This window comes from Salvelinus sp. IW2-2015, linkage group LG18, assembly GCF_002910315.2.
Source record: "Salvelinus sp. IW2-2015 linkage group LG18, ASM291031v2, whole genome shotgun sequence".
Classification (NCBI taxonomy): Eukaryota; Metazoa; Chordata; class Actinopteri; order Salmoniformes; family Salmonidae; genus Salvelinus; species Salvelinus sp. IW2-2015.
This window is the reverse complement of record NC_036858.1, coordinates 5,294,539-5,319,397: the sequence shown is the minus strand read 5'-3', so window position 1 is coordinate 5,319,397 and position 24,859 is coordinate 5,294,539. Positions and strand designations below refer to the sequence as shown.

The 24,859-nt window shown below is 42.8% G+C and overlaps 2 protein-coding genes and 1 long non-coding RNA gene across 9 annotated transcripts; 2 read left to right on the top strand and 1 right to left on the bottom strand.

Moving 5' to 3' along the window:
- Window positions 1-335: 335 nt before the first annotated feature.
- stambpl1 (STAM binding protein-like 1) lies at window positions 336-13,127 on the bottom strand. Of its 6 annotated transcripts, none has more exons than XM_024008392.1 (12): window positions 12,973-13,127; window positions 12,774-12,834; window positions 8,984-9,091; window positions 6,324-6,541; window positions 5,715-5,790; window positions 4,827-4,922; window positions 4,263-4,572; window positions 3,862-3,986; window positions 3,248-3,385; window positions 2,334-2,446; window positions 1,847-1,946; window positions 336-1,709 (listed from the first exon to the last, which is right to left on the bottom strand). In XM_024008392.1, the coding sequence occupies exons 3-12, from the start codon at window positions 9,011-9,013 to the stop codon at window positions 1,653-1,655; spliced, it is 1,263 nt and encodes a 420-aa protein (XP_023864160.1). In that variant the 5' UTR covers window positions 9,014-9,091; window positions 12,774-12,834; window positions 12,973-13,127; the 3' UTR covers window positions 336-1,652. The 6 variants fall into 6 exon arrangements, with proteins under 6 accessions (XP_023864160.1, XP_023864162.1, XP_023864163.1 ...); XM_024008394.2 differs by lacking the exon at window positions 12,973-13,127 and adding an exon at window positions 12,921-12,939; XM_024008395.1 differs by lacking the exon at window positions 8,984-9,091.
- On the top strand, window positions 5,397-5,631 carry LOC139029124 (uncharacterized). The gene is made up of 2 exons (XR_011481390.1): window positions 5,397-5,465; window positions 5,587-5,631. It is a non-coding gene; the product is annotated as an uncharacterized lncRNA (long non-coding RNA).
- Window positions 13,128-17,535: 4,408 nt separating the features above from the next.
- Window positions 17,536-24,475, top strand: ankrd22 (ankyrin repeat domain 22). Of its 2 annotated transcripts, none has more exons than XM_024007879.2 (6): window positions 17,536-17,725; window positions 23,085-23,276; window positions 23,624-23,731; window positions 23,885-23,962; window positions 24,064-24,162; window positions 24,318-24,475. In XM_024007879.2, the coding sequence occupies exons 1-6, from the start codon at window positions 17,705-17,707 to the stop codon at window positions 24,393-24,395; spliced, it is 576 nt and encodes a 191-aa protein (XP_023863647.1). In that variant the 5' UTR covers window positions 17,536-17,704; the 3' UTR covers window positions 24,396-24,475. The 2 variants fall into 2 exon arrangements, with proteins under 2 accessions (XP_023863647.1, XP_023863648.1); XM_024007880.2 differs by having other exon boundaries at window positions 24,064-24,166; window positions 24,318-24,401.
- Window positions 24,476-24,859: the final 384 nt, after the last annotated feature.

The following is a 24,859-nucleotide window of genomic DNA, read 5'->3' as shown; positions in this document are numbered from 1 at the left end:
AAGGGTTTAGAATATAATTACTATGACTACTGTCGCATCTAGCCACATTTTCAGCGGGTTAGCGTTTAATGTCATGAATCTTATTCTGGAGGCAGCTCTTCAGAGTGGTCACAAGCTGGCACAGCCAGTCATAAAAATCTGATTTTCAACCTAACCTTAAGCACACTGCTAACCCTAATGCCTAACCTTAACCTTAAATGAAGACCAAAAAGCAAATGTTTACAATATAAAATTATATATAAAAACATGGTTCTGTTAATTTGGGGAGGGGAAAGCAGAACAACTACATTTGGAAARACACGCCGCGCAGTTAAACAACAACTTGGACAAGAAGATAAAGCAGTATGTGTTTTATTACCAAAATGACAGTGGAAAAGTGTGGTAGAGTCACWGCATTGACTGGTTGTCTTTCCCATTTCTAAACACAAAGCCACTACARCAGAGCATGTTCCTACAGCGCCACTGGGACAGCTAATCACACTGTAGCAACAGTCCAACAACACACTGTAGTACTGATATAAAGTCAAATGAAAGACAAAGCCATTATCAGGACTGCTGTGAGGGGGTGTGACAAGCTCTTTTCCCCTCACGCCCACTTCTGCCAAAGGTGAAAGAAGGAGAGCTCAATTTTCTACAGGGAGGTGTGCTTAAAGGCTAGCCTGGTCCCAGATATGTTTGTGGTGTTTCGTTAACTTCAAATGGTCATTGGCAASCCAAACAATGATGAGAGCACAAACAGGTATGGAACCAGGCTACTTAAATGCTTCATGGGCGTGGAAAGTGAGCCGCTACCTGAGCTCTGTAGTCAAGGCCCTTGAATGGCAAAAAGCTACTGTTACTTTAAGGCGCCTAAGGTTTCTTTGCTTCCAAATTCTCTGAGCACTTTGGTTTGTTCCTCCCCACACAAGACATGYCACCTCGACAGGCTACTTTTAGGAATATTTAAGTTATGGTTCTATTTTCTGTTTTTTGGTCAACACTTCAAAATAAATCAAGACTCACAAATAATGCAAAAATGTCAAGGCTAACATCCAACTGGCCAAAAGTCATGAATTATAACTAAGACAACAAAACAACTTCCTAAACCACAGAGCCATCACAATTAAATCCAGTCCATTTTATATTTAAGAAATCAATCTCTTTTTATTTGTTCGTCAAATCTCTGCATGTAATCAATTGTGCAAATGCTGTATAATCGTGTTTTACAAGTCTTTTCCATAGTGTCCTGTTCCAGGAAAGTTAAATGGTAAGGATACCTTCATGGGAGACTATCATTCACATAACACATAAGTGCACACACTTTAACCAGTTCTCAAACTGAAACACCTCAGGCCATTTACAGCAGGCCTGCATGCTAAAGTAGTTCTCTCTGGAGAATTCCACATCAAATCTGGCTMAAAAAAAATCCACTCTGCCAAATTGACATGTTAAGCTATCAAAAAAAAACATACTTTAGGATAAAGGGTTGATAAAACRACACCATTAGAACAATTCATCACCATGTGTTGCAAAGCAGTTTCAATTGACAGTACGTCCTTTTTAAAAAATAAATACAAAAGCCTTCATTGTAAACAAAGATATAAATAGGAGATCCAGTTTGTGATGGTGAGGAGGAGGAGGGGGGCGGTGAGTGTCTTCCCTTCCCCTCTCTGTCACCTGAGGTCCAGCACGGTTGTTTTCAAGTCCTTTATAACAACATGCCTACAGATCTGAAATTAGAAAAGCCTCGTTTAACTGTTCAGGTCAACTCACCGTGGAGAAGCACAACTAACAATAGAAGGAAATGTGAACACATACAAGCTCTATTCGTGACAGTGCTGAGAGGATGTCTGTGTGTATGACTTACGCTGAAGAGCGGCGGGTCCTTGGAGTGTGGGTGAAAGCCCTTCAGTCTGCAGCGGGCCACTTCCCCCATGCCAGAGCTGGTGAGTCTGAACACCCCCGTACTGCAAAATACATACCACAGGCCTCGTCTACACGACGCTCTCATGGTCAAAGAAAGTCTGTCTAGTAAAAGTAAATAGTCTTCCAGCTAAGCAACCTTAAAGCCAACATAGGTTAGTCATCTGAGAGCTGAGCTTACACCCGAGGCTCGTTCAGTGGGTTGGAACATTTAGAGAACCAGATAGAGACGTTGAGTATAGAACTGACACGACTCATTGTTCCACGTCACAGAGAATCGTCATGTCCGTTCTACATCACGCATTTCTAACTCCCTGGAACATTGCTCGTTACTGAATAAACTATTTGACTACCGTCCACGTTGCATGTCTTAGTGGATTGGTTTTCTTTAGCGTCAGCAGGCCTACTCATTCTAGCGGACAGAGACTCACTCGTTGTGTTTGGGCGAGCAGACGATGGCGATGGCTTCAGGCAGCATGAGCTGGTAGGAGCCGTGTGTATGCAGGTCTACACTGGACAGGAAGGCCGTCTGGGTGGGGTGGGTCTAAGGGCAGAGGAGAAGAGAGCAACCAGCAGAAGAGATAATGGAACTGCGTCAAAAAGCTCATTTTCTGATAGGTGAATTACATTTGATGTTTATTCCCCAAAAATCGGTGGAACTACAGATGTAGGATCTTAATTTGATCACTCTTGTTACTGCACAGCAGGAAATGTAAACTTGTAGTGTATGAGTTTCTAAAAGGCTTCTAAAGTTTGTAATTTACACTTGATTTGCCATAACAAAAAATGCTAAATGCAACCATTTTCATTCATTATAATCCACGTAATTATTCATATTTCCGGTTGCTGCAGGATAATTTTCCTGCTGTAGCAAACTGGCTCAAATTAAAATCCTACATCTGTACATTTCACTGTGTTCCTCCCCTGTACAACTCCCATGTTAGGGGATGTAAACCATAAATCCAAGGTTTATATTGAAGGGGTACAGAATCTACAATGCATTATCTGAAGGTGACTGGTAGGGCTATGAATAACTGTGACATCTGATCCAGAGGGCCTGGTTTCTATGGTGATATTATGCAAATAAAAGCTCAGCCTCTGCTAATCTCTCCMCAGCACAGCCAGAAGAGGACTGGCCACCCCTCAGAGCCTGGTTCCTCTAGGTTTCTTCCTAGGTTCCTGCCTTTCTAAGGAGTTTTTCCTAGCCAACATGCCTCTACATCTGCATTGCTTTCTCTCTGGGGTTTAAGGCTGGGTTTCTATATAGGCACTTTATGACAACTGCTGTTGTAAAAAGGGCTGTATAAATATAAGATTGGGGGGGGGGGGGGTGGTGTACACTCACATGGATCCAGCCCAGAGTCAGCAGACTGTGGTGGTCCTGGAAACTGAAGAGCTCCTCTACGTTCTCCATATCACAGTAGTCTGGGCCAGCTGACTGCTTGGGAACCACCACATGGGTCAGCAGAAACTCATTTTGAGTCTGGAAGAGACAAAAGGTAACACTTCCCATGAATGCCCTCAGACGGSATTAGAAGTGCATTTATAACAGCTTATGAGCTAATTCATTACAAATGCACAACAGTTGCTAATAATGGTTCATAAGTCTGGTGRCACTGAAGTACTGTTATTGCTATTGTGCAGGATTTGGCACACCCACCTACACAYAGCAATCTGGAGCAGGCACTTACATCATAAGATAGCAAATAATGTAGGGAGTACAAGCAACTTCAAATACTATTCTTGAACTTTGAACACCTTACATTGGCAACCTCCCTCCTCCTCGYTCACAGAACTATCGTTTGCAGAGGACATGATTACAAATGGTGACTCCTGTTGTACGSTTAGACATAGTAAACTGGGATGTTTGACTTTCCCCAATAAACTGGCATTTTGTCTACAAAATAAAAAGGGATAAATGTTTGCATACAGTATATTTGATGTAAGAGCATGTCTTACCAGTTTTCCACAGAGGACCCCACATGTTTCTATGCCCCTGGCTGTGTTGCTGTCGGCTAGCAGCAAGAACTTGTAGGTCAGGTCTCTCGGAATGACGACCCGCCTCAGGCCCTCAACCAGTTGAGCTGTACAGACGCGCGGACACACACACACACACACACACACACACTGTTGAACTACAATAACAGGATGTCCAACCATGTGACTCATGCAGCACATATACAGACTACAAATACATCAACAGTTATTATACTAGCCAGCTAAAATATACACAGTAACTATTAATGTAACTCATTGTTGACTTCCCCATATTACCTAACTAATGGATTGTTTGAGTAACAACCATTCAATCTAAAATATAGAGCCTAGATGTTCCATCGTAATGGAAGCAGGACACTCACTATGTCCGCCAGCCAGTGTAGCTGCTGGCTTGCTGCTGGGGAGAGAAGGTTGATTGCGGTTTGGGTCGAGACGAACATGGTTCTTGGAGGAGTGGGACAGGCAGGACCCGTCCGTTTGTTCAGGCACTTTRGCGACCGCCTCGTCTCTGCGATTGGCCAGCTCCTGTCTGCGCAGTTGGTCCTCGAAGTAGCGGAACTGCTCCGCCTCCATCTGCATCCTGCGCAGCTGAGCCACCCTCAGTCTCTCCTGCTCTACCAGAGACGTCCTCTGCAGCTGCTGGCCACAGCCATCCACCACCACGGCCTGGCTCTGTGCGCACGCACACACACACACACAATCTGTGCCATTTCAATGTTCGTACCATTTGTTGATATAGGTGATCTTTCTCCAAACCACTTCTCATCAATACAACTATAAACTTGCTGCATTGAAGTATTCCCATTCGTCAAAAAGGGATCCAAATAATATGAACAGGTGTTGCACACTAGCACGAACAGGGTATCCAGCCAGCTTCCAAAATAATCTGTCTGAATGTAATGAAAGGTTTGGGTGCTAAACCTTACCTGACTCATTAGATATGCTGCGTGTTCCTTGTTGAACTTCTCATGGAGGAGCTTCCTCAATTGATCTTTGCGCGGAAATGCGACATCTTGCAATTTCTGAGAATAACATYCAACAGATAAACGGGACAAGGTCATCTGTGTGAGTGCAGGCAGGGAAACACTTTCTTCCATTAGCAGTGGGAATATGCAGCTTAAACGGTCAGTCCAAGTGGGCTGAATCACTACTTTGAGAAAAGAAAAATGACAAGCCATTAACCTACCATTTCAAAGCTCTTAATAGATTATAGTGTCGTTTCTACTGTTAGTCATCAGAAGGTCATCTATCGCCTTTTCTAGACTGGTGCTGTCCCTGAGCTGACCTTGCTTCGATTACCATAAACATACCTCACTTAAATCAAAGCAGACCACTAAGTAGCCTATCACTCAGGCAGACAGGGCCCTCTCTCCATCCCTTCACCCCCTCTCTCCATCACTCTCCCACATCCCTCCCTCTCTCCATCCTCAACCCTTCACCCTCTCTCCATCCGTTCACCCCTCTCTCTCCGTCCCTACCACCCTCTCTCCATCCCTCTCTCTCCATCCCTCTACCCCTTCACCCCTCTCTCCATCCCTCCCATTAGGTTAATGAGCTCTCTGCAGGTCTGAGCACCACGGGGGTCCCCCAACACAGCAGGCCAAGGGTTTAGCACCATGGGGGTCCCCCAACACAGCAGGCCAAGGGTTTAGCACCAAGGGGGTCCCCCCAACACAGCAGGCCAAGGGTTTAGCACCACGGGGGTCCCCCCAACACAGCAGGCCAAGGGTTTAGCACCACGGGGGTCCCCCAACACAGCAGGCCAAGGGTTTAGCACCATGGGGGTCCCCCAACACAGCAGGACAAGGGTTTACCTTCATTATCACCTGCTTCTCTGGCACGCTGCACTCCCGGTAGTCTCGATGGCTGGGGAGTTTCTCTACAAACAGACTGACACAACAGAGAGATGGTTAGACAGATTATAGTTTATGAAGACTTATTTTTACTGCTACTACTGCTGCTACTATTATTAATCCTGTACCCTAGTCACTTAACCCCTGCCTATTAGGTACATATCGACCTCAATTACCTCGTAACCCCACACATTGATATGGTACTGCTACTGTCTGTATATAGCTTCCTTCTTGTGTATTTTATTCCTTGTGTTACCATTATTATTATTATTGCATCGTTGGGAAAGGGCTTGTAAGTAAGCATTTCACAGTAAAGTCTACACCGGTTGTATTCAGCGCATGTGACGAAAACATTTGTATTTGTATTATTCATCAATCAAGTACTTGAACTGCCATTAGTACATTGGACATAGGTATGTTAGTATTCCACTATCACAGGCCCTAAACTAGTCTGCAACAATTGTCAATTCAACATCTATTCCACGTTGGTTCAATGTCATTTAATTGAAATGACGTGGAAACAACGTTGWTTCMACCAGTGTGTGCCCAGTGGGTACGCTCTCTCCTCACGTGATGAACTTGTTGTATAGGACGTAGGCGTTCTCCAAGCTGCCCTCCTCCAGGTACACGGCGGCCATGCGCTCCATCTCCACGCCGGAGCGGAAGTAGCGGCGTGGCGTGATCTCCTCGTTGATCTCCACGCTGCAGCCCATCTTGCTGAGGGCCAGCACGCGCTCCGCCGCCGTTAGGCTCACGTCGGTGTGGTCCGGCTCGGCCGCCAGCTTCTTCTGTTGGGGGTCAGAGGTCACCAGGGTCAGAGTTCAAAGTGTAACAGAGGTCAACTTAGCAGTCAATGTAACCCCACGCATCGGAGTATAGAAGAGCATAATAGACGTGGTAGTTTGGCATTTTCCTTCCAATGGATAAGGTTAGGATTTGACTAAGCATGGAGAGGACAGCCCTGTCAGCACTAGCACACCTCTTCCTACACCTCAGGGACCAAAACAACACATTTATCACTAACATTGCATCAGAACCWGTGTCTACATGGGCAGAAAAACCCTAAGGCTAACAGCCTGACACAGCAACACTATCACCCCTAGCAGCAGTACTACTGTAGCATCAACTGAAATAGCAACGGCTAGGATCAGCATGAGCCGTCTCCCTCAGCAGCCTCCCAGCCCTCCCCAGGCGGTCACGTGACCAGACAACATCACCACTGTCATCCCTCACTAGGTCAGGTCGGCCAAAACAGGCGGGGGATGGAGGGGGGGTTGCTGATCGGAAGCATTCATAGGTAGAACGGACGACGCTATGCTAGTACACACTAGCCTGATCAGTCCTGCACCACACTAATGAAAAAAGCACAGTACACACGGGACACTGCTGCCTCAGAGTTCTTTGAGGTTACTATTGACGTGGGAGTCTTATCAAGACTCCACTGGACTCTGCAGGGGGTAGTGATGAAGACTGCGGGGGAAATGATTGTACTCTCGATGAAGGATCAGATTAAGACATCCTTTCGGCAGCGACAGTTGAAGCMGGCAGGAGTTTTCTCTCGTTGGAGGGCTCGATGATAGCATCTCCTTTGTCTAATCATCTATTCATGAGCAGAGGAAGTGTAAAGAGGCAAACATCCGCTCTATCCCTTTCTCCCACCCCAGGATGGAGGGATGAGTCTGACAGAGCAGCTGAATACTAATGGGAGTGAGTCAGGGGAAACCGTTGGCATGGATCCCCAGCCCACTAACCCATTCCCACTCTACAGAAGAAATCAATGCAGCCCACCCACATCACCTGCTTCTACACAGAGGACACCCATTCACTCCAGCTTTCCACCCACCTTCCTATACTCACCTTGATTCCTACATTTCCCAAAGACAAGTGAACTCAACTCACCTCCCACCTCTCCCACTCCACACACAGCCTCACTCAGCCCCTTCTCACCTCCCACCTCTCCCCACTCCACACACAGCCCATCAACTCCCCCAGTTCAAGATCCACCTACCCCACTCCACCACAGCCCATCACTCCCCCGTCACCTCCCACCTCTCCCATCCACCACACAGCCCATCACTCTCCCCGTCACCTCCCACCTCTCCCACTCCACCACACAGCCACATCACTCCCCCCGTCACCTCCCACCTCTCCCACCTCCATACACAAGCCCATCCATCCCAACCACTCACTCCCACCTCTCCCACCTCACACACAGTCCATCATCCCCCTCTCACCTCCCACCTCTCCCACTCCACACACAGGCCATAACCTTACTCACCTCACACCTCTGCCCAACTCCACAACAGCCCCATCACTCCCCCGTACTTCCCACCTTCTCCCACTCCACACACAGCCCATCAACCTTACTCACCTCCCCTACCCTCCACTCCACACACAGCCCGATCCACTCCCCCCGTTCACCTCCCACCTACCCAAACTCCATCCTCCCCTGTCACCTTCCCAACCTCTCCCACTTCCACACACAAGAGCCCATCAACCTTACTCACCTCCCACCTTACCCCCTCACTCCACACACAGCCCAGTCACTCCCGTACACTCCACCTCTCCCACTCCACACACAGTCCATCAACCTTACTCACCTCCCACCTCTCCCACTCCACACACAGCCCATCACTCCCCCCGTCACCTCCCACCTACCCCACCCACACACAGCCCATCTCTCCCCACTTCACCTCTAACCCCTTAAGGCGTGCACACTAGGTTCAGTTTGCGCCTAGCAGAACTCGGCTAGGTGAAGTGAACGTATGTGCCTCGCATACTCCCTTAAAGGACAATCGCTTGAAAAATTTGAAAAGCGCGGCAATAGTACCGTTTGTCCCTCTTGAGATGCCATAGCCAGTTAACACTTCCTCAAAAATGTACTCAAAAAAATCTGTAATTAATTGACGTTCGTTCCGAAGARGTTGTAGTAATTTTACAGCTAAGATGTTTGTTGCAGTATTTCACAGTGGAAAAAATGTGCATGAAAGCGAGTCGTCTCTCATTGAATGACAACAAACACTTATTTGAAGAATCCCTACTGTTGACCAATCACCAGACTTCGGGTTGCCTCAACAACAACAACAAAAAATTGTGAGCATGAACAGCCGAAAAAAAACCTTGCTGAAGACCAACGGGAACAAAAACGTCACAAAATGTCATAATATATGCACGAACTGTTTAGRATGGGAAGCAAACAGACGCCTTTACCCCCGACTAACAAGACTCACCAGTGTGCTGAAGCTGAAGCCTTGCTCCATGGTGTCTTTAGACTGCAGGATCACAGGCTCCAATCTTCCCAAATGTGTCCACCTGTCATCTCCTAAGATGAAAGCCCACTGGAGACGAGAGGAGAGAAATCTTAGCTCGGCTAATGGCCATGACTCTGTTGTGTAATGATGGCTGTGTGGTCGATAAAGTTACCTCTCACAGAGATCGAGACATTAATRTTGTCCACAGAGACAGCTTACCCTCGGTAGGAGTCATATAAATTGATCAAGTTCTTGACTTAGAACTTGACTTGCATTACAGTATGTAGTATTTTCAGCCAACAAGGATTTCTGTTGTTTCATAGCACGAGTCTCCAAAAGCAGCCGCTCAATCAAATTCTTACAGGTTCTTCAAAATAGAGTAACATGCTTTAACGGCCTCCAAGAAAAGGTGGCATACTGTTGCTATGACAGCTTGTAACCAAGGAGCAAAATAGGGTGATTCATGGACATATTCTGCTGAGATKAAATCCTTTATCTATCACTAAGCTTGGTCAATGAGCAGATTTGAACAGTGCCTTTAATCCTCCAGGGTCCCTCTACTCTTCAATCCCAAAACTACTATTTGATACTGCAACCGAATTGAAAGCAAGATGTTGCAATACATCCAAACCCTTTCCATTTGTCAGTGACATTCTGGTTGATGCTGCCATGGAAACCCATCACGTACAGTACACAATAGCAGCATAGTGTGAAATCTAGGTGTAATTAACACTGCCCAAGGCTGACTGCAATGTGAAAAAAAGACTTCAAGTCAGTTCCTGTAAAATGTGTATATTTCTGCAGTTAATACATGTATTTAATACAAAAATTTGATTAGAATTCTGAATTATTCCTCTAATTCATTTTCACGCCAACAAAGAAATGTGAAAAGAAAAGGCAAACAAGTCCTTTATAATCCAAAGTGTGCCCCAAATAGAAACATTGACCTCTGTACTGAAAATAAATAGTTTAGTGGAGGTCCAGACTCCAGAGAGATCTGGCTAGTCTGATCAAAATCTCTCTTGTATCCTTTTGTCTATCCTGTCATAAGCACTTGAGTACTCATCATTCATGTGTGAAGTGTTCGCCAAGCTTTGGATTCCTACTTTCTCTGCAAGAAGCAGTAATGAATGCTCAAGCAGATGGGAACAACATTCACTGATTCAAATAAGATTTTTTACCAAATAGAATTACAGGAGACTTGACAGGCTTCAGTCACTAGCAGATAGGGTTGAATATTTTCCCAGTATTTTACAAATGTTCCCATCCCTAGAATAAATCACTTTTCTCCCAGGTAATCCGGTAAAACTGTAAGAGCCATTCAAAAGCATATACTGTAAATAGGCCTTTGTCTGGATTTGATTAGAGCTTTGATTGAAAATTCAAGTCTGATGCTACCTGCGCCYAATGAGCCATACATTACATACATTTTATGAGCCCTACATTAAARACTTGTAATGAGCCYAAAAAAGGCSAAATGATTGTGTCGTTATCCAATACACATACAGTACCAGTCAACAGTTTGGACACACCTACTCGTTCAAGGGTTTCTTTATTTTGACTATTTTCTACATTGTAGAATAATAGTGAAGACATCAAAACTATGAAATACACACGTGGAATCATATTGTAAACAAAAATTGTTAAACAAATCAAAATATATTTGAGATTCTTCAAAGTAGCCACCCTTTGCCTTGATGACAGTTCTATATATTTTTGTGACTTGCGGTAACTCTTTGTGGTTCTAAATCAATAGTTGTTTAGTGGTCCAAAAATGGAAACATGAACTTGCTTGACCATGCTGTAAGTCATGTAACTGTCTGTTACTGTACATGCAATATGCTTTGTGGACTTCGCTGGACAGAGGTTGCYATCTAGTTTTGTGATAAAACCAAAAGGTGTGGTTGAATGTATTCTGCCATTGTGTCTTATTGTCTGTGCCTTTAGGCCTATAAATCACGGTCGCAAGGGATATCATTTAAAAGGTTATAAGAGCAAACAATGTAACKATCACAACACAAAGGTTGTAATATGGCTTTTCTTTGGCTTCCCCAGTGATTTTACCCACACACCGCTACTGYATTCCCACCATTAATTAGATAAATATAAGGCTAATACTGCATTGACTGCATTCCCTGAAGGTTAGGCTAGAACATCTATATAGCAATCTAGAACAGGATTATCAATTTCAATGGAATTGATGACGAGAGAGAAAGACTGCGAGAGACTGCTCGGCGTGCACTGATTTAAAGCAACAATATTCGAGAAATGTTTTAAAACWCTGCAGCTGCAATTTTTTAAATGTTTTATATCTTTACAAAAATATATCTTTATCTTTTAGAAAAATAAGGTGACCCCTGAAAGTTAGATGTAGGAAATGTAGGCCTACCTGTCACAAGAAAAKAAAAAAAAGTTCACATGATGAGATAGATCGACATACATTGTGAACTACGCTCCAATCTGATATGGTCTGTCCCCACCCTGAGCGTTGGTGATTCATCATGCAGAGGCCATAGAGAAGCCACATTTAGACATTGCATATAATTTAACAGTTCCATTTCACTCCATGCTGTTTATATAAATAATTTATTATCATTTACCRGTTTCTCAGTTATTTATCCCGGGAAAAGGGAGTGGTTTTAGGTGGTAAATCCCAGTAATCATGTTCCCGCCATTCAACCCTACTAGCAGATTATGAATACAGCATGATATTGATTAGGCTTTCGAACTACAAACCCAATCAGGAAACTACGGTGTACTACTCTTAGTGCTATTTCTGACAGTAATTTCAGTACTGTTTTCTGTGGTATGGTACAGTAAGGACAACAAACCAACATAATGAAGTGTTGCTTGAGAGTGGAAAGGCATAGAAAGCTAAAAGTTATTTTAAAACATACCTAAAATGACAAGTCAATATTCCAGGGAACTACTGAACACATTTGATTGAAATTACCTATTAACATTGCCCTACTAAGGGACATCGCAATCATGAGTCTTTCCTTCAATTGAATTTGCACACTAAACGCATCATTCAAAAATGGTAGGCAATTTTAAGATATGACTTGCAAACAGTGCAGATTCAGGAACCCCCTAAAAAAAATGAATGTGGTTGCATTGTAGGCAGTCTACTGTATTTGAGTCACAGTACTATCATTTGGATAAATTGTCCATTATACCAGTATCTAATATCCATTATAACATTATCTTAAATTATTTTAATAACGAACGTCAGTGAATTTATAGACATAGAACGTGTGTAAGTATCCTCTGAAACAAAATAAAACAGTTGAATGTACAGTAACTTCCGCTCTCTCAGACAGGCTTGACTGTGTTTCCTGTATTCTTTGGTAAACTGATGCACCTGTCACTAGCTGTTACAGTAGTACATCGTCCTCTTTTGATAGCCATGTGTATCAACATAAAGATTAAAAAAATCACACCCTACATGTCAACGATAGGAACGTGTCTCATCAACAACATTGTATCTGTACAATGACGTCGATCATCCCTTGGGCTACAGTGAATTTGTAATTTCAGATTCGATGTAGCAATAGGACCTTTCATTGGACCTCATGTTTGTGATTTAAAATAAATTCCTGGACATTTAACAGCTTTGCAACATCAGGAGATTTAAGAGGGGGGCTTAGGAATGAGACTAACTTAATCAGACTACTGCGTGTAAATCCAGGAAAATAATAGAAGCGGTTTAAATCAAATAGCTTAACATGCAGTAAACTGATCAACCATGTAAATAGGTGAAAACGCTTACCAGTGTATTTACCCGCGTCTAATGCCCATACTCGTGTGTCCCTGTCGTCACGTGGCACATGCTAGAATTGAGTACGAAAACAGGCGTCAATAAATCACTGTTCTCTTATCCAAACCTCGCCGATTTAGCTTTTGTACAGTAACCTACTTCATGAAGTCATTGTTCAAAATGAAAAAGGATAGAAAGAGCGACAGTTTACCAGCGATAAAATGGCTGAAAGCTGTCTTTCAAATCCAATGTCCAATAAGGCGAGAGAGATTGTTATCCAGTCCACCTATTATAACATCGGCGATGTGGTGTTGGTGGTGGTGGCAGCAGCGGCGGTCTCTATGAAGTGATGTGTGGGGAGGAGAATCCAGTCCACCACTGGTGGACAAAAGAGAAAATGCCCTACAGTTGCGACACATGCGGCATCATTTGCATCCTGTAATTTACAATAAGAATAWTCATGCATCCTGTAACTTTTAAGAAGATTGTTCATGAAGAAGCGTTTGGCTTGACACATTGCGTGTTAAAGTGGGGAAAATTTGAAAAAAAAAAATCTAAAGGCTGCCCAACAAGAAGATATTTCTATGGAAGCCCATTCAGCTACCGACATTTCTTTGAATGTGGAAGCTATTTAAAAATGTTCGAGATGCACTCTTAACATTTCGTGATACTAAGTCTAAATGTTGAGATATGTGTGTGTGTGTGGGGGGGGTGCATGCCAGCAAAGCCACAACACTAAAACAATTTGCGCTATAACGGTGACAAACGGTGCCCACAAACTGTTAGGGCCTACATAAAGCTGTCCCAACACCTTACCACTGCTACACCTGGCTATCAGCGGAGCCATGTCTGGCAGCGAAACAGTTCATTCAGCCTCATTTACTGCCTTTCAAAAAAACATAGCTGTTATGGCTKACTTGCTTAARCAAATGTGGTTTCTAATRACAATTGAGATGTACAAACTATGGCATAAGGGGACAACATGCGGATAAGAGGCAATCCGTAATTTCGATTAAGACATTAATGAGCGAGCTAGGACGAACGTATAACTATTTGTTCAGCACTTTTGAAATGTACAGTGACAGAATTCATAATATGGGCCGTTCTTAGTGTTCTCCCTGTACACCAAGTCAGAACCGTAGGATAAATAAAGGGGGCATATAAGCAGACAATGAAAGCTCTTACAATATTCGATCATTACATTTCTCAAAAACAKGTTATAGGCTACATGTGCACCACCAAGTCAGAACATTAGGCGAAATTAAGAGGTGAAAATAGACCAAATTATTAGGGTGTTTCACATGGGCTACTAACAGCTCACTACACAATGTACACTTAGTATTACTTTCAGTATACAGTACAGTATACATTGGGGCGGTAGCCTAGCGTTTAGAGCGTTGGACTAGTAACCGAAAGGTTGCAAGTTCGAATCCCCGAGCTGACAAGGTAGAAATCTGCCGTTCTCAGGCCATCATTGAAAATAGTTAAAGAAAGGTTAAATAAATAAAACATATCTCCCTGGTATATTACATAATTTATGCAGAAGCATACATTTTTGGACTCACCTTTTTGTGCTGTGCTCACTTGAACAGGAAGGTGGCACGGCAGTCCTTTGTGGGAAAATTTTGTCATCAAACTGTCATCAAAGTCTGCCATTCTCTGGATTTATGGTGCTTTCAAGACAACTGGTAACTTGGGGGGGGGGAAAGGTTGAATCATGATGACGTCAGTGATATTCAGGTCGTAGCTTTAGAAAGAGGTCCGACTTCCGGATTTACAATTCTGAGTTGGATGAAAGTTCAAAACGTATTTTCCCAGTCGTAGCTCGTTTTTCCCGAGGTCCCAGCTGTCTTGAATTTACTAAAGTCCGATTTTGCAGTTCCGAGTTAACGGTTGTTTTGAGCTTCATTGACAGCATGGCCAATGTTTATAATTTTAAACTAGGAAAAGAGACCCTTAATCTTAGACTTGTAACCACACAGCCACTCCACTAAATAGCAGGCTGATTGCTTTGCAAATCTTGCAGTTAGCCACTGATTCCTTCCAAACCACTCATTGTTGAATTTGCGATGTCCAAGTTGTTGTGTAATGTTTATGTCCAATAGCCGATGAGCACCCATATGTTTTATCGACACTTTCTCGTCATTATTTCCCTTCACATGACAAGGATAAAAAGGATTTGTCAGTAGATTGTCGATTCGATTCATGATGATGACTGCAAGCTAAGATCTTGAAAGTATGATGTTAACATGATCAGCCCAATCAAATCTGCTGTAGATAAAACATGATTTGAAGTTGTTTTATCTGTGGCCAATGACCTTGAGCCTTCTTGGATGGGCACTTCTAATATAACTCTATGGCAGTACCCAAGAGGTTTGAATTTTCTAGCTCTACTCTTAGACTTGGCGGTGACGTAGTGTCCCCATGAGTGACAGAAAACTGAGCCAATCACGGCGCACCGCTCCGTATTTTCTGCTGGCTTGCCCCACCACAGAAAGCACAGAGCTAGGCTGAAACACCTGCATTTTGGAGCTGCCTTACACCTTGCCCAAACCGGCTGCGCGCGTGCGCCATCGTGCGCTATCGTGAATAAATGTATTTTGCCCCCCCACACCAAACGTGATCACGACACGCAGGTTAAAATATCAAAACAAACTCTGAACCAATGACATTMATTTGGGGACAGGTCGAAAAGCATTAAACATGTATGGTAATTTAGCTAGTTAGCTTGCACTTGCTAGCTAACGTTAATTTGTCCTATTTAGCTAGCTTGCTGTTGCTAGCTAATTTGTCCTGGGATATAAACATTGAGTTGTTATTTTACCTGAAATGCACAAGGATCTCTACTCCGACAATTAATCCACACATAAAACGGCCAACCGAATCGTTTCTAGTCATTTCTCCTCCTTCCAGGCTTTTTCATTGTTTAAATTATATGGTGATCGCATCTAAACTTTCATTGTATTACCACCTTATCGGCAAAACAGTTTGTCTTTCTATCACCCACGTGGGTATAACCAATGAGGAGATGGCACGTGGGTACCTGCTTCTATAAACCAATAAGGACATGGCACGTGGGTACCTGCTTCTATAAACCAATGAGGAGATGGGAGAGGCAGGACTTGGAGCGCGATCTGCGTCAGAAATAGGAAAGACATCTATTTTAGCCCTTGGTGTCGCAGACGCTCGTTGGCACCTGCAAGCAGTGTGGGTGCAATAATTGAATAACATGGATTTCTAAATTTATTTTGCGACGCTCGCGCACGCGACGTGTCCGGTCTGGTCAGCATGTTACTCAAGAAAACAAAAAAGAGACCATGTTTGTATGCGGCTTTATTAACTCAATTCTATATTATTTTTTTACATTGTTTGCAAACTGATGTGTGACACATTAATGCCAAAATAACATGCATTTTAATTTTTTATTTTTTTTAAATGTGGGCGCCACTGACCAAGCCCTTGATAAGGTGAATCAGGTGAACTAGTTCAGGGCTAAAACGAAATTGTAAAACATCTAGGGGGTCCCCGATGAGAGGTTTGACGCATAAAAAATCTAGCTAGATATATATTATGTATATAGACGTATGTATATCATCTGTGTAGGCCTTTGCATCTGTAATTAAAAAGTTACTCATACAGTATKTCATCACTATTGTGTTGATTTATTAATTCCAGTCAATMATTTTGGATTGATAAGGTCTAGACAGCCTAGCCACCCGAAGTTTTGAACATAAACAACATTTGATMACATTCACATGGTCTCTTAACACAAATAAATAGGCCTATTTTAGRCTATAAMTGCWGTACATAGCTTAGGCTATGAATACATGACGTTACCGCTTCGTTTCCCCTGGCCAGAGTGGGTCAGAGCGCATAGGGTTTCTCTAGGCTACCTGCAGCTGTGGTTGTTATCGGTAGGCTATAGCTGATCAGATTAATTGTGCACGAGTTGACAAAGCATGAGGCAAAGCAGTCTAAACAACAGTACTTTGTCCCTCCTTTTCAACACTTTTGTGTCAATATTTTTTCTTCAACTGAACCAAAGGTGCTGGGGGCAAATTCCTGCTTGCCACACGTTTTCCTGCGGCTCTGCTGTGCTGATCTCTGCAACGTGGATAGATGGAAATCACCACGTAATGCTACAAATGAAAATCCTAAATGCCAAAATAATGGAACCAGTTGAGTGAATGTGGGATACTGTATATTGAGAACAGGTGCTTCCACACAGGAGTGGTTCCTCAGTTAATTTAGCAATTAACATCCAAACATGCTTAGGATCATGTGTAAAAATGCTAGGCAGATTTATTAGATAGCTCTATTCTAGTGAACATGTGGCACAATGATAAACCCCTCCCCTGGCACACCCGTGTTGTTGCGCAATCCCTTACGAAAAAAGTTTGCAGAGTGCAGTATAACTGCAGTTTGCTGCAAATACTGCTTCTAAAATAAGTTGTTTTTACTGCAGTAATTTTGCCGTGTAATTGGAGTCACAGTGCAGTATATCTGCAGTAGTAGGCCTACACAAGTTATTCTACAACTACTGGGTCCAAAATACCACAGTAGACTGCAGTTAGGCCTTTACACAAAGTGCTTACCCACAGTTGCCTGTTATTGTTAAAATTAGAATAGCATTAGCTTTCAACTGTAGCGTAATACGGTTTGTGTAGGCAAACGTATCTTCGTGAAAAGGCCCTTAGACACACCTAAAAAAAAAGTGACGTTCTATGGTAATGTCTCAAACAAGCCACACCCTACAGTAGATGCGTTACTAGCATGGGGAACCAGATGATGAATCTGATAGGTGCGTAACTGAAAAATTAATAAATCGGCTGTGGAAATATTAGCCTACCTCTGAAGAAATTTTACTTGACTGGCTTCTAAAAATAAAAGTCAAGTGTTTTATWTTAGCGGGGGAAGTATTTTGTCACTGAAGAAGAGGCGACATGGGGATAGTGTATTCAGAGGTGAGCTGTCATTTAAACACGTTTAATGGGAACGTTTTTTAGTCTGTGTGTAGTTGTTTAGTCTCTGAGAAAGTTTTAGTAGGATGCCCCTCAATATAGTCCCTCSGCAGTGCAGCATGTGGATTGCTAGGTGTAGCCAGGTAGACGCAATTTCTCGCAGCTGAGTAGCACTACCTGTAGCCCAGGGTTCTCCAACCCTGTTCMTGGAGCTCTACCCTCCTGTAGGTTTTCACTCCAACCCCATTTTGTAAACCAGCTAATTATTAGAATCGGGTGCGCTAGAATTGGGGTTGGAATGAAAACCTACATGATGGTAGCGCTCCAGGAACAGGGTTGGAGAGCCATCATCCTAGCCTTTACGATATTTAAAGGACTATTCGGGAAACTTTATCGGTGTCTCGAGTAAAAGGGTGAAAGAAAATCACAAAAACAGTTAATTTCGTGCAAACCACATTCCWGTGAAAAGCAGACGTCGGGAATCGAAGATGGGTGCAGTCGTCGAGTCATATAGCCGACAAACCTGATTACTTAATAAATTCACTGTAAAATTATAATTAATTAACATAACACATCATGTACTTACATAATAAATTGTATGTAGAACATGATAGATAGCAGCCTACACTTACAAAACTATTGGAGAGGAAGGAAAAGGAAATAAGTCAAACACTTTTCATAATACCAGAAAGACTTTCATCATTTCCTGCATTCACTATTATTGTAAATAAGAATATCTATTTCYAAACACTTCTACATGAATGTGGATGCTGCCATGATTATGGATAATCCTGAGGGAATTGTGAATAATGATGAGTGAGAAAATTATAGACACACAAATATCATACCCCTTGAAAAATGCTAAGCTATTTTATTAGTGTAGTGGTGCGATGTTAGCATGTCTTGGGGTTAGGATGTTTGTGCATCTGTAACTTTCTCACTCATAATTTTTCACAGTTCATTTAGGATGAGCTGTAATCATGTTAGCATCCACATTAATGTAAAAGTATTTAGAAACATATTACACTGCTAAAAAAATAAAGGGAACACTTAAACAACACAATGTAACTCCAAGTCAATCACACTTCTGTGAAATCAAACTGACCACTTAGGAAGCAACACTGATTGACAATAAATTTCACATGCTGTTGTGCAAATGGAATAGACAACAGGTGGAAATTATAGGCAATTAGCAAGACACCCCCAATAAAGGAGTGATTCTGCAGGTGGTGACCACAGACCACATCTCAGTTCCTATGCTTCCTGGCTGATGTTTTGGTCACTTTTGAATGCTGGCGGTGCTTTCACTCTAGTGGTAGCATGAGACGGAGTCTACAACCCACACAAGTGGCTCAGGTAGTGCAGCTCATCCAGGATGGCACATCAATGCGAGCTGTGGCAAGAAGGTTTGCTGTGTCTGTCAGCGTAGTGTCCAGAGCATGGAGGCGCTACCAGGAGACAGGCCAGTACATCAGGAGACGTGGAGGGGCCGTAGGAGGGCAACAACCCAGCAGCAGGACCGCTACCTCCGCCTTTGTGCAAGGAGGTGCAGGAGGAGCACTGCCAGAGCCTGCAAAATGACCTCCAGCAGTCCACAAATGTGCATGTGTCTGCTCAAAGGGTCAGAAACAGACTCCATGAGGGTGGTATGAGGGCCCGACGTCCACAGGTGGGGGTTGTGCTTACAGCCCAACACCGTGCAGGACGTTTGACATTTGCCAGAGAACACCAAGATTGGCAAATTCGCCACTGGCGCCCTGTGCTCTTCACAGATGAAAGCAGGTTCACGCGCACATGTGACAGACGTGACAGAGTCTGGGACGCCGTGGAGAACGTTCTGCTGCCTGCAACATCCTCCAGCATGACCGGTTTGGCGGTGGGTCAGTCATGGTGTGGGGTGGCATTTCTTTGGGGGGCCGCACAGCCCTCCATGTGCTCGCCAGAGGTAGCCTGACTGCTATTAGGTTCCCGAGATGAGATCCTCAGACCCCTTGTGAGACCATATGCTGGTGCGGTTGGCCCTGGGTTCCTCCTAATGCAAGACAATGCTAGACCTCATGTGGCTGGAGTGTGTCAGCAGTTCCTGCAAGAGGAAGGCATTGATGCTATGGACTGGCCCGCCCGTTCCCCAGACCTGAATCCAATTGAGCACATCTGGGACAACATGTCTCGCTCCATCCACCAACGTCACGTTGCACCACAGACTGTCCAGGAGTTGGCGGATGCTTTAGTCCAGGTCTGGGAGGAGATCCCTCAGGAGACCATCCGCCACCTAAATCAGGAGCATGCCCAGGTGTTGTAGGGAGGTCATACAGGCACGTGGAGGCCACACACACTACTGAGCCTCATTTTGACTTGTTTTAAGGACATTACATCAAGTTGGATTCAGCCTGTAGTGTGGTTTTCCACTTTAATTTTGAGTGTGACTCCAAATCCAGACCTCCATGGGTTGATAAATTTGATTTACATTGATMATTTTTGTGTGATTTTGTTGTCAGCACATTCAACTATGTAAAGAAAAAAGTATTTAATAAGAATATTTTATTCATTCAGATCTAGGATGTGTTATTTTAGTGTTCCCTTTATTTTTTTGAGCAGTGTATATTCTTATTTACAATAAAAGTTACTCCAAAATGACACAATACATTATTTACCATTATTTTCATTTGGGCACAAAATWATCTGAAACAACCAAAACAAACAGCAAATGCTTCCAACAAATTTGTAGAGTCACAACCTTGATGTCGTCATTGCATGCTATGAATGTGAGACCAAATACTTAACTTTTTACTACTACTTTTACTACTACTACTACTACTACTACTAATACACATACAAGTGAATTTGTCCCAATACGTTTGCGCCCCTAAAATGGGGGACTATGTACAAAAAGTGCTGTAATTTCTAAACGGATCACCCGATATGGATGAAATTACACTCAAGTGGAAGCTGACAGTCTGCACTGTAACTTCATAGTCATTGTTTGATTTAAAATCCAAACTTTTGGAGTATAGAGCCATAAGAATAAAAAATGCTTCACTGTCTCAATAATTACGGAGGGCACTGTAATTCATATCATAGGCCTAATGGTACTGTAGAGCTCCGTCCTGTCCCTATGGGTCCACCGCCCTACAGCGCCCCAACCCCAACAGACTCCACTCAGCTTTAGGATCTTAGTGAAACATTCATTATTGGTTCCAGGTGTGTTAGGCCAGAGTGACAACCAATAGACCCCCATTGCCAGGACTGAGCAGCCCAGCAGGGATTGCCTAAATAGGTATCTCCCATGACGTGGGCATGTTTTCAATACAGACTCCTTTTGTCACACASTATTCAATATAAGACATCCAAACTGTATGAAASTTGCACAGTATACCCTTAATCTGGAAATAAATCAAATCTATTGATGCATAACTTGACATTACTGTCAACCATTGTGACATTGTGGGAGGATAACCAACCTTCGAATKAATGGCAATGCATTTCTTAGCCGCTATAAATGGTAGGTTACACAGTTTCTTCTGACAAGTCTCCCGTATCAACATTTCCTAGCAAAGAAAAACAGGGAGAAAGGAGAGTTTGTAGACATGCTGAGATAAAGTACATACTCTTTGCCAGAATTCAGCCAGCCTTCACAACATATTGAAATATGTCCCCTTTTGTGTTTTCCACCTCCAGCAGAGGTATTGCATTTCTGAATGCGTGATATTCAGTTTCACTTGCATATAGKATGTTCTATGGATGGCCTTAAACTGCAGTAATTTATGTCTGAGATTATATGAACATGACTGGGCATTCAAACATATCTGTATCCATTCATCATTATCCATAGTGTCTCCCAGGTCTTCCTCRTATTTTTGTTTTACATGTTTAGTGTCATCAGGAAAAGCCTCTATCAACCCTTGGTACAGTTTGTAAATCAACTTGAGGTTTGTCAGACGGCCTTAAAATCATTTCAATCTTTGAAGCTTCTGTCTTGTCCAGTGTTTGCTGCACCRAGAGAATAAAGTGTTGCATCTRTAAAATTCACCTGAGCTCCGTAGACTGGTCTTCCCTGGCTGTCWGACCCTGCTGTCACCATCGAATCGTGCTAAGACATGATGAGCATAGTGTTTTCTACTGAGTGTCCACCATGACACTGAAGCCTGTAGCGCTGTTAATACCGTGTCAGTGTGAAAAGTAGGGAATTATGTAGGAAAACTGACAGACCAATTACGTTACATTGCTATACTGACTGTGATTGAGGATAAAAAATAATATATAACGTCAGCCAACTTTTGGCTAGCTCTATGGTACATCAACTGGCGAAAACGTGCCAAGTTAATTTACTTCTGTTGAAACGGTACAAAACAAAAGCTACAAAACATTTCCATACACACAACAACTGTTAGATACTGCTACCTGACAGATAGCTAGAGGCTAGAGCTGAACTGGCTGTGGTAGCTAGTTACTAGCTAGCTAGCTTGTTCATTCACTTAAGATATAACTTGAGTCGAGAGGGGATCAAACATTAGCTAATGTTACATGTCAGTTACACTACTAGCTCAGCACTGGAATTGTTTTTCTTTTTTTTCTATTAAGTCAAACAGCAGTTACCTTGCCAGCTACATCAGTTAAATAAAAAGTAGTCATTTTCTGTTCTACTTGCTTTTACAACTCAGAGAAAAAGCATAACACACATAGATAACAGCTGCCTCTGTTTGAACGCTYTGTGGTGTCCACGCGGCCCTAAATCTAGTTGGCTGAAACCACCAAACAGCCGAGCCGGCCGCTCTGAGGCGTCCGCATGGTCCTAAAGCACACTGATTACGCTTTTTGTGTCACAGTGCAATGATAAAACTGGGGTGGACAAAAATGCAATTTCACTATTTGGGAGGGTCATGTGAAAGTTGCACCTCTGTGACTTGGGGTCTCCCACAGATGTATTGTCTTGTTAAAGGGCAATGTTGGCCATACCCATATAAGCTATGATATTTCACTAGCCATCTGACAGAAACCGGAGGTGACCTGTATTTGACCGCTCTCAGGTGTCATCTGTGTTTTTTAAAGAATGTGACCTAAGGAGGGGCTGGCTGGTTGTCTCACGGTTATAACTGAAGTGAGACAGGAAGGACCTGTTTTGCTGCTCATCTTATCTGCCGCTGGCWACAGAAGGGAGCCTTCTCAGTACAGCAGTAGGCTCACTTACCGTATCTGATGTTGGCATTGTTTCATTGTTGGTTTGTTTATCCTTCAATAAACCCTTGACCCAGATGTGAAATCAAGACRAATCAACATGCATTGATTTACCATACGTAGCCTACAAATGCATGAACTGGTTTATGAAGTTACTTTACATGCTACCATTTGCTTATTTCCGCAGCCCATTTGCCAAGCTGCCTACGATAACGACCTTCAAAAGGTGTACCACATTCTAAAAGAGGATGCCAAGACTTTAAATGTTCAAGATGAGGAATCTGGCGATACACCAATCATAGCTGCCTGCAGATGTGGAAACATCAGAATGGTCAAGTACCTTTTGGACCTGAAGGCAGATGTAGTTATAAGGAACAAGGTAGTGGAAATGCAGTTCTGAGACATTTGGACAGTAGTTGTGTAACTTTTATTTATGCTYGTTTCTATGACTACCAAATACACAAACAGTAGTTATTATTTACTATGTCACTATGTCATTTATATGTAAATATTAGGTAAAAAAGGATACTATCAGACCAAGTGTGAAATTTACTTCAATGTTTGTAGGAATCTASAGTGGAAATGAGAATGTTCCTCAATTAGGTGATGCAATTGAATAAACAATACAGGAATATGTTAGTGTTCTCAATGAGGAGCCTGCCAACACTTGGCGTCTTGTGAAATGTGTGGCACTGATCCATGCTCTCTCTCCCTGTCTGCCTGTAGAAACAGAGGACATGTTTGCACTATGCTGCAAAGAGGACCTTCTCCTTCTTGGATTACCTGATGATCACTATCCTCATGCCAATTCTGTTGATTGGATACTTCATTCTGGTAGGATATACTTTGAAACGCTGACCTTGGAATACAGTGGGGCAAAGTCTTAAGTCTCTCATCAGTCATGGCTTCCAGACCAGCCACACTGCAAGAGCAATAGGAAAGTGTTGTTGTTGGTCACTGTGGTATAAACCTTCCTCCTTTCAACAGGAAGACAAGCAAAGGAAGAATGTGAAACTAATGAATCTGGTTTTGAGCACTAAAGTGGAGGTWGACGCTGTGGACTATGTGAGTACTGAGATGAAGTATATAGTTGTAATATTAGAATGATGAGCTAATGATCATTCTGTGTGACTTATTTGACMTTTTGTGTTCACTGTGTATTTCAGCAGGGAAACACTGGTCTTCACTATGTCTGTCAGATGAAGAGTCACAGACTCGTTCCACTGTTACTGGAGAAAAAGGCAGACGTTTCTATTAAAAACAAAGTAGGTATGAGGTCACTTTTGCAAATTGCATTATGGTAAGCTTATTCATCTCTTCTCTAACCTGCTTGACGCCTCTGATAAAGCATAAGAGGACATTTTATGTTACTATTTCACTAAGCTTTGGTGGTAATATAATGTATTACCCTGTCCTTTAGGATGATGAGACCCCACTCGATATAGCAAGGAGACTGCAGTTCAAGAATATTGTTACAATGCTGAAAAAGCCTGACTGAAGGGAGGGGGGGAGGGGTTGCAGACGATGGGGAATTTTTCACCATGGCAACATCACCTTCTCGTCAGGCGTCTTTTGTCCGACTGAGGAATGATCTCTGTTCATATGTATACAATCTATGGTTCATACTCGACACTTTGGCCTCAGCTGTCTGGCAACCATTCGTTAAAGTTCATACCAATATAAAATGGCCAAGAAATTGTTTTTAGTCTCATGGTTGAACCTCCTTGAAATATGACATTAATTGAATTCATACTATGCGTCTCAAAATATTTGTATATTGTATAATATATGTAAATTAGAAACGGATGAGTTCCTGGTTTTGATATTGTACATAGGAGTAAGTGAATTTAAWCATTGTTACAGATTAAAGCATTCTATGAGTAGATACCCAGTTTCTTAAGCACTTGTCAATAAATTGAATTGTACAACAGATTTAATGAATTTTTATTGAGTAGTTGGATA